This window comes from Trachurus trachurus, assembly GCF_905171665.1.
Source record: "Trachurus trachurus genome assembly, chromosome: 11".
NCBI classification, from domain to species: Eukaryota; Metazoa; Chordata; class Actinopteri; order Carangiformes; family Carangidae; genus Trachurus; species Trachurus trachurus.
Window position 1 is genome coordinate 15,754,974 of NC_139904.1, and position 13,308 is coordinate 15,768,281.

At 39.3% G+C, this 13,308-nt stretch overlaps 1 protein-coding gene across 1 annotated transcript; it reads left to right on the plus strand.

The window, feature by feature from the left end:
- Positions 1-1,956: 1,956 nt before the first annotated feature.
- tmem79a (transmembrane protein 79a) lies at positions 1,957-11,384 on the plus strand. Its single transcript, XM_083981726.1, has 5 exons — positions 1,957-2,100; positions 3,214-4,060; positions 6,603-6,797; positions 7,778-8,000; positions 10,141-11,384. The coding sequence occupies exons 2-5, from the start codon at positions 3,316-3,318 to the stop codon at positions 10,331-10,333; spliced, it is 1,356 nt and encodes a 451-aa protein (XP_083837852.1). The 5' UTR covers positions 1,957-2,100; positions 3,214-3,315; the 3' UTR covers positions 10,334-11,384.
- Positions 11,385-13,308: the final 1,924 nt, after the last annotated feature.

A 13,308-nucleotide genomic window follows, 5' to 3' on the forward strand; every position in this document is an offset into this window, starting at 1 on the left:
TCAGTCTGGATTAATTTAGATCAGAGCGCAGCCGCGTAGCTTTTGTTACATGCATTCCTCGACTTGATGAAACGCTCGGTATCTTGAAAATGTCCGTCTCCATGTGTAGCATCTACATTTTTTTTTCGTTTTTAAAATTTTAGTTCAGCTGCTATCTAGCTGCAGTCGTTATCTCAGCCTTTACTCTATGTTTACATGTAGCTGTGAAACCTTCGATTGTCATGAGATTAAATTCAAACATTTTTGTGTCAAAAAATTTTTAAATTGATTTTTGCAAACAATTAATTTACCTGTTTTTGAGCACCTTGTGTAAAAAACAACAACAACTTTTGTGTGACATGACTTGTATATCATTAATACTAATCTCTTTTGGTTGGGTCAAACGATTGACATTGTTTCTAAATGCCAAATTGTGCTTCTGTGTCCAGTTATGTGTAAAATAATGTGAGGTGAGAATGGAAAATAGAAGATTATGGTTTAAAAAAAATTGCATTGAAATTTGAACTGGCTTTGTGAAGTCGAATCATCATTTTAAGTGGACATATTTGGATTATGTGTGTTTTGACTAAGATGCCAATAATTTGTGAGATTATGGTCTTGAAATAAAATGTTGATCTTGCCGTTTTATTTTTCGCAGTGTGGTGTGATGATTGGATCAGTTGTGACCTAGTTCCTTTTTAATCCTTGTTTATTATTACTGCGTCGTCTTATTTAATTTAATCCTGGCAACTCTGGAAATGGTAATCAGATGTTTATTCTAGTATTAATCATAATGTCTGTGAGTGGCAGCTCCAGCCTGACCAGTCCTGTCTCATGATGTCACGGATGCAACAAAGGTTGTGTGTGTTTCACAGATGCATCACTACATACTGTATAACCAGTACTAGTCACGGCTTGGTAAGGTCAGTAGTAAAAATGTTTGACGTATTCAGTGATTTAAAACAAACGAGACTTACATTTTAGTTAAAAATGTGTTACTGCAGTTGTATGAATATGTCAGTGTAGGTTATTACTGCACATAATACTTTGCTCTTCCCTTTCACAACTGCACAAACTATTATATATTTTGTATAGACCAAGATGAAGGTCTAGATATTGAGCAATGAATCTAGTCTTTCACACAGACTATGGCATAGTGATAAAGGTTGAATTATTAAATTAAGACCATGAATTACTAATTTGGGAGCACTAATGATAACATTTAACAGATACTTTACTAATTTGAAGGCGCAAGTGATCAGAGTGAAAACACAAATGACTAGTTTGATGGACCAAATTATTGCACGGGAAATGTTAATTACAAGTTCAACAGCAAGTATTATTAAGTTGAACACAAATTATAAAGTACAAAACGCAATGTAATAATTTGGAGTCCATTTGTTACATCCAATGTAATAACTTCAGATTTGAGAGCACAGATTTTTAAATAGCTCGAGAGCGTGAATTATTAATTAGACAGCACAATTTATCAATTTAAGCAAGAATTATTAATTTAAGAGCAGATAAAAAGCACAGATTCTTACATGGATAATTTGGTTTACTAGAACAAATTATTAAATGGAGAGTGCGACCGATTGGTCGGACAGTTTGGATAATTGAACCTAGAGTCCAAATCACAAATTTGAGAGATTTTAAAATAAACATGAATTAATTTGCAGCATAATGAGTTACTAATTTAAACACAAAATAGCACTTATTACTTATTTGAGTGCAAAGCTATAATGAGATCAAGAATTACCCATCTAAGAGCACAATTGTATTTCTTGACTTTTCCAGGTGTTTCTTTGGTTTTGAAAAGGGGGAGGAGACTTCCGGGTTAATCAATTTACAGGAGGGAGTGACGTCAGATTGAGCCACAGCCCACAGGTATAGGGTTTGACGTTTTTGTTGCCTGGAAAAAGTACCAGAGTGAGACCTCTTGGCTGTTTTCACAGCTCTTGTTAGGAAGGAGGCAGCACACCTGACGCAGCAGCAGCAGCGGACAGGTAACTTGTTTTTTCAGCGGCGAGAAACAGCTCAACTCGTGAACCTGCTTCAGAAAAAAAAGAAGAAAAATCAAAGTTTCAGCTCGTGTCGGTGACGTGATGAAGTAAAAACCAGGTAGGTCGACCGTCAAAATATCAGAGGTCAGTGTGTTTTTTTCTTGAACTATGTCAGGAGGAGTCGGGCGTGAATTGAGAGAGAGTCGCTGAACAAGTTTTTAGCTCCAGCCGGAAACGACATTCCTCAGTGCTCAGGCCTGTGGAGCTGCACCTCGGTGTCAACACAACATTTACAAACTCTGTGTGTGTCTGACCAAGGTAAACAAAGCAGTTTGCAACGAGGTGAAAGTGTCTTGTCGTCTCAGTGTGACATTAATGTAGGATTAAAGTTATACACATATAGGCTATTATTATATTTCCAGTAGGCCTAGGTAAGCAGGTGACAAATCTGTCTTGAAACTGGTTTTAGATTTAACTTCAGGGCCTTTTTATGGAGCTACAACTATGATTTATTATTCTTATTTTTAATGTAAAGAAAAATCTTTTGTCAGAACATAATATGTGTTATAAATAAACCTTCATCTTCATACAGCAACTCTACTGGAATTGTTTTTTAAAGCTGCTGTTGAAGCCGTACAGTACTACTGTAGGTCTGTGGCTGTCAAACAAAGTCCAGACACTTTCATGTGTTTCCAGAGAGGAGGAATGCGGACATGTTGATATAGGTTTGTTACTTGCTGGAAATATATCAGTGCTTTCTGTCAATGATTGATTGATAAGTACAGGTATGCCAGAATTGGGGTGAAGTGGGTTTGTCAAACTTCTCAAATGAGATTTGTATGTTACATTAAATTGAATTCGTCCAGAGCTTGAACTTAAAGAAAGCCAGGAATTTAAAGCTGTCACAACACTTACTGTACTTTTTTTTTCTTCTTTTCTTACACTTTTATGACACTGTGTAGATCAGATAGTGGATTAATCAATCTGTCACTCCCTGGGTTTGACAATTCAACAGTCACACACATAGAAATCTTGAGGTGGAATTTGCCTGAACTTGCTTCACACACTCTGCGGGTGTGTGTGTGTGTGTGTGAGGGCAGAACGGGCCATAAAAGGCGACACACCCACGATAATCATTGAACTTTGATTGATTGATTTTTTTTTCTTTTTGCATAGCTGAAGGGCAGTTTCCTGAATTTAAAGCTGTAAATGTTTGTTTTCTTCACAGCAGCGACATCAACAAAAATGACCAACAGCCTCTGGAAGAAGCTTTGCTGACAGGCCGACTCTTTACAACAGGTATCGACTGAGAGGAAGAAGAGAGAGAGGAAAAATGTCCGGTCCCGGTGGTTCAATCCCAGATGTGGCACCTTCACCTGACGGTCCAACTGCAGAGCCACAAGTAGCTGGAAGTAAGAAGCCACAAGAGAGCAACAGCCTGGAGGAGAAAAACGAGATCACAGAGGAGAAAGAAGAAGAAAAAGAAGTGTTGAGAGAGGAGGAAGATCAAGAGGAAGAGGAGGATGATGATGAAGAAGAAGAGGAAGAAGAAATGAGCAGCTCCGCTCATCTGGAGCCGAGCACGTTGCCGTGGCCCGGAGACAGGGACAGGAGGCCTCGGACGGATAAAGACGACGGAGTTTGTTCAGAGTCGGAGGAGAGGGACACGGAGACGAGCAGAGGGAGTCGGGATCTGTGTGAGAGTCAGACGGAGAGCGAGAGGAAGAGCAGAGACCGCTGGAGGGAGAGCATGCCCGAGGGAGAGAGGTGGAGGGACGACGAGATCGACGTCCACCGGGACAGCAAGGGAGACGGCTCACTGGCAGACGATGAAGAGGAGGAGGAGGAAGAGGAGGAGGAGGAGGAGGAGGAGGAGGAGGAGGAGGAGGATGAAGAGTCTCACTGGATCTCAGAGAAAGCCGCTCTGGGCTTCACTCCACAGGTCACGATTGTGCGTCCGTCCAGCAAAGAGCTCCCCGAGGAGAGTCGGCTCTTCATAGAGAGGGAGGAGGAGGAGGAGCCGGAGGCGGCGGTTCACATCTACCCCGAGTGGACGGAGGAGGAGGACGACAAGATCTGTGAGTACACAACACAACACAACACAACACAACACAACACAACACAACACAACACAACACGTTTACTACACACTATAGTACAGGTTCACTTTAAGATTTTTCTTATGATTGTATATTACAAATGACGATAAGCTGCTGTACGATGATTGAATACATGAATCTCTTAACATAGAATCAGTAGCTACACAGGCTACACAATTAATTGCAATGTAATCAAAATCCCAATATGGTCAAGTTCAGCGTCCACATGGAGCTGCAATTTCTTTTCTTGATGAAGGTAGGGTTGCAAAACTCTGGGAATTTTCAAAGTTGGAAAATTTCCATGGGAATTAACGGGAATAAATGGGAATATATGGGAATAAATGAGAATATATGGGAATATATGGGAATAAACAAGAATATATGGGAAGTAAAGGGAATATATGGGAAGTAAGGGGAATATATGGGAATAAATGGGAATATATGGGAATAAACTGGAATGAATCCGAAATTTACAAAATTTAAGGTTGGCCCTTAACAGGGAGGGGAGTCTTGTTTTTTAATTGTATTATTTTGCATGGATGTCTGCTTATTACAAAACAAAATATTTACATTTATGTTTGGATATGATACAGTTTGTTTAAATTATCCCCAATTTCCAGTTAATTCCGATAAATTCCCATAATTCCCATGGAAAGTTTCCAAGTTGGCATATTTCCAAAATTCCCCATCTTAACTTCCCATGCAAAGTTTCTGGAAATTTACCGGAAATTTACTGGAAATTTTCCACCCCTTTGCAACCCTAGATGAAGGTAAAAGGTTGTGCACCATAAGTGTTGTGTTGCCACACAAACAAATTGTTATTATTATATATATTAGACATAAAGAGAAGTGTTTGTTTGGTACCAGAGCAACAAACATCACATCATCTGTTTTAAGAGAAAATAAAAAGCAACAATAATCATTCACACTGAAATCCCAACGTCTGCCCATGTTTTTCACATGTCATGCAGCACTAACATGCAGCTTAAGGGCCCTGGACCTACTTCAATTATGTAGAACCATTCAAACCCAAAATTACAAAGTGCTTTACGCGGAAGGAGGGAAATATCTGCGTAAAAATAAATAAAAGCACAGTCAAAAAATAAAAAATAAACTACAAGGAGATAACAGAGAAAAAAGCGTCGTACAGTTCAGTTGGTAGAGCAGGCACCTCATTTACAGAGGCTATAGTCCTCACTGCAATGGCCCCGGTTCGGTTCCCCCCCCCCTTAGCCTCCTCATTTCCTGTCTCTCTCCAACTGTCCTGTCCATTAAAAGACATAAAAGCCCCCCCCCCCCCCCCCCCCCCCCCCCCACCCCCCCACAAAAAACAAACAAACAAAAAAACAAAGCCAGAAAAGATTTTAAACAACAAAGTCTGAACTTGTAATAATAATAATATTAACCTGCTCTACTTCTTATGGCTTTGTCGTTGTTGTAACAACAGATTCTTCTGTTCATGGATGGATAAATAAATTAACAATGATTTGTTCTTTTAAGTAAAGTTTCTAGTAAACTTCAGCTCCTGTTGAGCTCAGTCTGAGGTTGCAGGATGTTTGCAGAGTCACAACATCCTTGTGTTTTTATTTTGTGTCTGTGAGGTTTGATTTCTGTCGGTGTGGCTCATGATGATTTCATGATTTTAACGCTTTAACGTTTGGCTGCTGGTGGTCGTGCTTGTTGTCGTCGTCGGTGGTAACACTTTCCCTGCTCTGACGATCCAGACGAGTGTGGCGAAGGAGGCCGTGTATCTCTGAGGTATTTTAAGCCTTTATTGGTGAGACAATAGAGAAGTGGCAGGAAATGAGAGGAGAGGTGGAGGATGACAAAAGTTTCCAGTCGAGTCGGGCTGCGGATGTTACGCTTCATGATCAGTGCCAGAAACCCCCGGGACGTCCCACACATCAGACTTCTTAATCCACTAAATCCTTCAGGAGCGACTATTCAGTGACTTCCTGCCAAAAAACGTCTTCAACAACAGCTGTTCTATAAAACGAAGACAAGATTAACTAAGATTATGACTGAAGTAGTTTGTCATTGTGGTTCCTAAATCAACCATTTAATGATCCAGTTCCTTTGTGCTATTGAAAAGAAAATATAATGACCTTCATTTAATATCTGAGCCACACCAGAACTCGCTGTGCTGCTGGTTTTACTTCATTTAGTTGCTTTATTTAAAGTAGATTTTTAGTCGGTAGTGCTTTTTTTGGGGGGGATTTACAGTACTTTCTCCAGTCTTGTGTGAGCTGTTTGTTGTACTCCAGCCAAGGTGAAGTGTTTTCAGTAGCACATTTTCCCTCCGTAAGTACCTGCTCGTTCACACTAATGACCTCTTTTCTCCTTAATCAGATATAATTACATGTCTTGAGATGAATCGGTCTCATCCTCTCCGCCTCAGCGGCACCTTCCAGTCCCAGTAGACACAAATCACAGATGCAGATTTTTTTTTCTTCACACATTTAGAATGAAAAACCATTTTGTGTTAAAACGATGTGTGTGTGTGTGTGCGCTCCTTCCACAGACCTGTGTGAGCACCTGTGCAGTGAGAAAGTGAGGCTGGCTCTGGCCACAGCGGCTGCAGCGCTCCTCTTCCCTCTCCTGGTGTGGGGGGGTTACAAACTCCTTCCCTTCGACTCCCCGCTGCTGGAGAGCCCCCCCCTCAGGGTGGTCTACACGCTGCGCTGCGCCTTCTTCGCCAGCATCCCCATCCTGCTCGGTAAGACCTCAGTACGTCTGCGTGTGAAAAGGCGAGACACTCCAGGCAAAAACACTGTTTTTTCATGCACTGATCAATTTTGAGATTTTGGGCTATTTTTCTTCCTTAACATGTATTCTTTCAGAAAAGTCAAAAAAAATGGTAGAAAATCCACATTAAAGTGGTTATTTTACTTCATTTTGCCTCTTTCATCAGTAGATTTCTCCTAAATTCGCCAAAGGTTAACATGCTACTGTGACATACTGTGCTGTGCTGTGCTTGTTATCTCACCCATGTCATGCCATGCCACAATTATGTGGGCTCCAAAAATTGTCATCTCCTCCGTATCCGCAACCAATCGTAAAAGTACGATTTACATTAACAATGGAATTTTACAGTACAAGTCTTTAAAGGCCATTTCCTCAGACTCTGAACCCGAAATCTCCACTTCAGCAGCACTTACAGACACCAAACCTTCCAGTTTGATCCCTTTCTATATTCTCAAGGTTTTTACAGAGGGGATTGTTGATATATCATTCAAAGCCTGATTTATATAACATATTATTCCTAAAAACATGGCGAAATTTGATTTTTTTTGGGGCTGGTGACAGTATTTTCTTATTTACAGAGTGATAAAAAGAGATATCCAAAATCCCCTCTGTAAAAACTTCTGACTCTAATATACAAAATAAAACAAGAATTTTGAAAGTGGCTTTATCCATTTTTCAGATTTTGGTTCTGGAAATGCATGAAAATTTGCGCATATTTCATCAGATATTGGATCACTTACATATTTAAACATAACATTTGACAAAACTTGTAATACAAAAAATATTTGTCTTAATGTAAGTGATAAACTTGGGAAATTTCATGGTGGTATCTTTTATTTAAATTTTTTACCCTATTCACCTGTAGCGTCTCCCCTTAAAAAAACAAACGGCGTGAACCTCGCACAAAGCCTCTAATGAAACAATGTCCCTGCTCTGTGTGTGTGTGTGTAGGTGTGCTGGTGCAGGGCGTGGCGCGGCTCAGGTTCAGCGCCCTGAAGCCGCTGTATCAGACTCACCTGCAGCACAGCGAGGTCGCCGTGCACTGGCACTACGTCAACGAGTCGCTGGCCCTCTTCCTCTTCTACTTCCTGCAGCTGGCCGTCATGGCAACCTACATCAGCCAGGAGCTGGTCAAACTGGTGCCGCTGCTCACCATCCTGTTTGTGTTTGGCAGGTACGGCTGTTTATTCTGTTTCTGTTTGATGTTCAGGATCCAAATAATCATGTTCACTGTCAAAGTTTAGCCTGGTTAGCTTTGGCTAATTAGCACTAATCACAACACAGAGCCCAGGCTGAAGAAGGCATCATGAGCTTTTGACAGATGTTTGGTCATAAACCAGAGTTTTGGACGAGTTACATTTTGACCAGATGATGCAGCTCAGTTGTATCTCAATTGTAGATTCATCAGAATTTTTTTTTTGCCTTTTACAAAGCATTTTATAAAATAACACATGGACATGGTGTTTTCTGTTATAATAATACAATAAAACAAGTTATTAATCAAGTAGGCTACATCTTAGCCTAATATACACACAGAAAGAATAATAATTACTTAAACAAAAGAAGGGAGTTTCAGGGAAATATATTTCCATTGCTTCCAGATGTCTTCACATTTAGACTGCTTAAGCCTCAGTGAAAAAGTGATTCTTTCCATCACAAATACACAGTAAATGATATCATACCATTCGTCAACAGATGGGATGTCTGCTTTAAGCCATTTCTTTGTAATTGCTCTTCTAGCAGCTTAACTCAGTATTCCAAATAAATATTTAGTTGAGCGTACAAGCCCAAAAAGAAGTTCGTCCCAGTTAAATGTTATGTCAGTTCCAAATATAGTCACTAGTTCTGGATATAACTTACTCCAGGATTTTAATATTAGGTCCAGACGTACTGAAATCAACACAGTTGAAACAGTGAAATAAAAAATTGCAGGTGTTTGCAATGACACCAAGCCCTCCATTGTTTGGCAATGACAATTACAGTCAATTAATTTTGTAATTAAACCTTTAAATGGTGTGAAGGAAACTGTGGAGGTGAACCTGAAATCCTTTTGAAGTCTGATCCAATGATGCATAGTCACAAAAAGCTTTTTTTCCTACCTCACTATGAATTTCTTTCCCCCCATAACTCTGACGTTATAATCGCAGTGGGACTATAATAATGAGCATTTGTGTTGTATTTGACTGAGCTCTGGCCCTGGAGGTGTGAATGAAATGAGCTGTGTGTCTGCAGATTGTTTAAATGGCTCGTATAACTCATAAAGTTATTACAGGCTGATTTAAATGTTCCCAGAAATAATCACAGCATTCACTCACAGAGAGACGAGTTGCTGCCGGTGACCAGCAGAGTTTGTCTGAGTCTTCGGTCTAATGAACGAGTGAGTGAGGCAGCAAGATGGGAAGAAAAACAAAAAACAGCCATATTTGAACCAGCTGGATTACTTGATAAATTGAACATTCACCTTCTCACTCCCACATACTCTCTGTTATTCGTCCATTTGATTTTATGGAGCCGCTTTCTTGCTGCAGCTTTGATCTGTCGTCGGCCTTTTCACAGTAGTGTCTCTGTGGGTTCAGCCCCTTCACCCTCTAAACCTCCACAATAAACTGGTTCAACTGGGGATTTTTTTTTTGTCCTAAACCTGTTAGATCACTCAAGAGTTTCAGGTCCAGTGAATTTATTCACTACTGGGCAAGTCTCAAGTTTATAAACCAGCTTTTTAAGACATGATTCAACATGAAGGAAAACCACTGTTCATCCCTAATGGAGGGGTAGTTACAGCGTTGCTATATTACCACATAATTAGAGGTGTTTTAAAGTCATCAGATATTACAATTCATTATTCATTGATCAGATCTGCAGTTGTTCCCAGGTCATGTAACCGGAGATGTACCACAACAAAGCTCCAGTCTTTGGGGAGGTCAGACAAACTAGACTCTATCACCCTTTTTTTTTTTTTTTTTTTTTTACATCACAGCATCAACTCTCAATTGTGACTAATCTGAAAATATTATTCTCAGACAGATTCAAGTACATGAATTAGAAAAAAATAGAAAAAATTAGAGCAGGTCAGAGCGAAAAGCATCCGTCAGGATCATAAATCTGTTTGAGTCGTCAAGCGGCTCGATGCAAAAACTGATGAGAAGCAGGAAGGAGCTGAGGCGTTTAATGTCTCTGCCGAAAGGTGCAAGTGGATGATAATCAGATCTTCTGACGTTACTCATCCAAATCTAGCCGACTGATTGACGAGCATCAAAATCTCATCACGTCACCGTGTGTGTGTCTGTGTCTGTGTGTGTGTGTGTGTCCTGCAGGCTCATCTACTGGCTCTGCCTCTCTCTGGGCAGCAGCGTCAGAGGCTTCGGCTTCGGCTTCACCTTCTTCCCCATCCTGGTCATGCTGGGCGCCAACCTCTACTACGTCTGCTCGTCCCTCGGACAGGACGCCGTTTTTGACGTGGAGGGCCCGACCACGGCTTCTCCTCCCAAGATGCGCTGGTGGTTTTAAAGGGGGCGGCGGTGAGGCGCCAAGAGACAAACATCTGCCAAACGCCTGTAACACAATGATGAAACAACACTCGGACAGAAAAACTGCCATCAGTGTTTGAAAGTTGAAATCCAGAAGATTTCAGTTCTGGTTCGGTTTAATACTCCAGCAAACAATCACTGATTAGCAGGCGTGTCAGTTTACGAAGCAGTGAAACAAACTCATGTTGTTTTAATCAACAAGTCAGACAATCCAAACACTTCAAAATAATCTCCTTCACAATAAAAGCCAGCCTGGGTTTTCCTAGTTGATGTTTTCACTGTAAAGCAGCAACTTAATCTGGAACAGTGCAAAAATGTTAAGTGTGCTGGATTATATACTAATTCCTCCTGTGATATATTTGTGCTTATGAACTATGTACTTAATGTAAATATGTTAAAGGGCGTTTACAGAAAAATCCTGATCATAACTGATCAAAAATGGGGTTTGAATTCCTGAAAATTTCAAGGATTACAACTTTATGTTTATATACATCTTTCAGTCCACCAAGAATTACGGTAATGATATGAACCAGGCTGGGAGTGAAGGAGGGAATTTGAAGGTCAGTTCCTGTATGTTTGTTTTTTTCCTGAGGCAAAATAACGATATTCACATTGTAATTAGAAAGTAAAGTTTACATGCCATGTTTACCCATTTTGTTCCATATTTCCTCCGTCACAAACCTTTAAACGATGAAACCCAGTCTGTGATGCAGACACAGAAACATTCAAACTGAAGCACTGGACATCAAGAGAAATTGTTTAAGGGTTATATTAGATTTTTTTATATGAGGTTGAATTACAAGTTATTTTATGAATTCTATCATTTTATTTTGTTGTCACAGCTGGTACTAGTGCTAATCTTTATATATTTATAACAGACTGTTGAATGCATCTTTGTTTTACTGATCAAAAGCTTTTCTTTCTTTATAGCAACATAAGTTGCTGAGCTATTTTTGTCTTTTTACTTCTGTCTGTGGACGGATCCTCAGTATATGGATGACAACATGTATTTAAAGTAAATATGATCAATATGTGGGACCTTGAATTGATAAAATAAAGCTCCACTAACAAACGTGATAGTCGTTAGAGCAATTCATTGGTATTGGTCCGATATAGAGAGACACAAAACACAAATAAGGTTGGTTATCAAGATAAAGATTTTGTTTGAAAAGCATCTAAAAACTACAGTTTGTCCGCAGTCATGAGGCAAGTTTCAACAACTTCAAAGTACAAACTCAGAACCTGAGAAATGCAGCTGTGGTTGGACGGCGACAAAGGAAAACATGAAGAAAGAGCAGAGTTGTGGCTGAAGTTGACAAAAAAAAAAACCAATGCCTCAAAAATGTTGCATCAAAACAAACAAAATCCCACAGAAATGAATAAACCCTGACAGTCAACAACAGTGTCGGTGGGTTTGATTTACAAAGTCAAGATCCATTCATGTTTCCTTACTGATTTATTTTTAGAGAAACCTAAAATATGTCTGCGTGCCCTCGACTTTAAACTTCACCTCCCATCACTCGCCCTGCAGAAACCCCAGCGCTACACCGACCTTTAGGATCATTAGTGCCATACAAAGTATGAAAGAGTTAGACAATTGTTATTATTAGTGAAGGGCAGAGTGCAAAATGGTGAAAGTAAGATGCCTCACTTCTTATAAACTGAAAATGTTCTTAAGAAACTTTGTGTCCAAATTTAGAGTTCATTTATAATCAATATTCTTTTTTGTAATTCAGGGTAAAGTCACCAGACATCAGTGTGAATGTCAGGGCTGATGAAGAACTTAACACTTCCAAATTTAGCACCTTTTCCTCAAACATTTGGGAATGTAGAGACTCTAACTTTTATCTGTTAAGTTGAGAAATGAATGAAACATCAGTGTGTTCAGCTTTTGCTGTTTGGTGTGATGCTGCTGTGCCACTGAGTCAGTTCACTGAGTTTAATAATTAACAACTTGTATTTAATTGCACTGCTGTTCAGGAAAGTCTCATTTTAATCTGTACAAACAGTTCAGGACAGTGGTCGATGTTCTGATCGTCGTGTCTCAGTTGTTCAGTTTCTCTGCTTCATATCAAACTAATGCGATTGAGCGACGTGTCAGGACCCGTGCAGAGATTCCTCCGACAGATGCTCCACTCAGATTAGAACATGATATGAAGCTCATACTCAAAAACTTCCTCTAACTGTACCAGCAGCACTCCTGCAGCTGACAGAAGTATAAATCTGAACACAGTGTGAAATAGGTGGACAGGATTTGTTTTAGTGAAGAGCTGAAGGAACGCCCCCAAATCCAGAAAGGCAACAGAAAATTTACTTTAAAACATGTCAGATAAATCCTAAATCACATCTTTAGTGGTAATACACTTTAAAAATCTGTCTTACTATTATAGGTCCTAATTAGAACATGTAAATACTACATAACAATACAGTAACAGAACTGTAACAGAGCTGAAAATACAACAAAAAAAGCAGTAATTACGTTATATGTAATTATCATGTAAAAAAATGTAATCAATGATGACATTTTCAGTTTTGTTGTAGTTTTTGTTCACTGTTTTGCTTTTAAGGCCACTGAATTAAATACATGTATAACTTTTAAATGGTTACAAAGAGTCAAAGGTTAAATGTAAATATAAAAATCCACTCCAATTGAACCACAATCAAAAAAGAAATTACATTATTACATTGTATATAGGAGTTTCTTTGCAACAGTTTATTATCGTTATTATTAGAATGTTAATTAAGTTGTTTTTCTTAGTTTTTATCTTCCAATTATTATGATTTACTTTTTTTTATGTTGTTGTATCAGAATTTGTTGTTTCACTTGAGTTCAGTTGCAGCTTTATTTCACAGAAGATCATGAGAGTTAATGAGCTAAATTTAGGCATCAAGTTATCGCTGAAGGTGCGAAATGAAGCTTCATCACACGTGTCTGTAAATGTGACAATGAGCCGA

Excerpts from the sequence above, each read along its gene's own strand:
- tmem79a (XM_083981726.1), top strand. The coding sequence starts at position 3,316 with ATGTCCGGTCCCGGTGGTTCAATCCCAGATGTGGCACCTTCACCTGAC. Across the intron at positions 4,061-6,602 it reads GGAGGAGGACGACAAGATCT|ACCTGTGTGAGCACCTGTGC; the intron begins GTGAGTACACAA and ends CTCCTTCCACAG. Across the intron at positions 8,001-10,140 it reads ATCCTGTTTGTGTTTGGCAG|GCTCATCTACTGGCTCTGCC; the intron begins GTACGGCTGTTT and ends TGTGTCCTGCAG.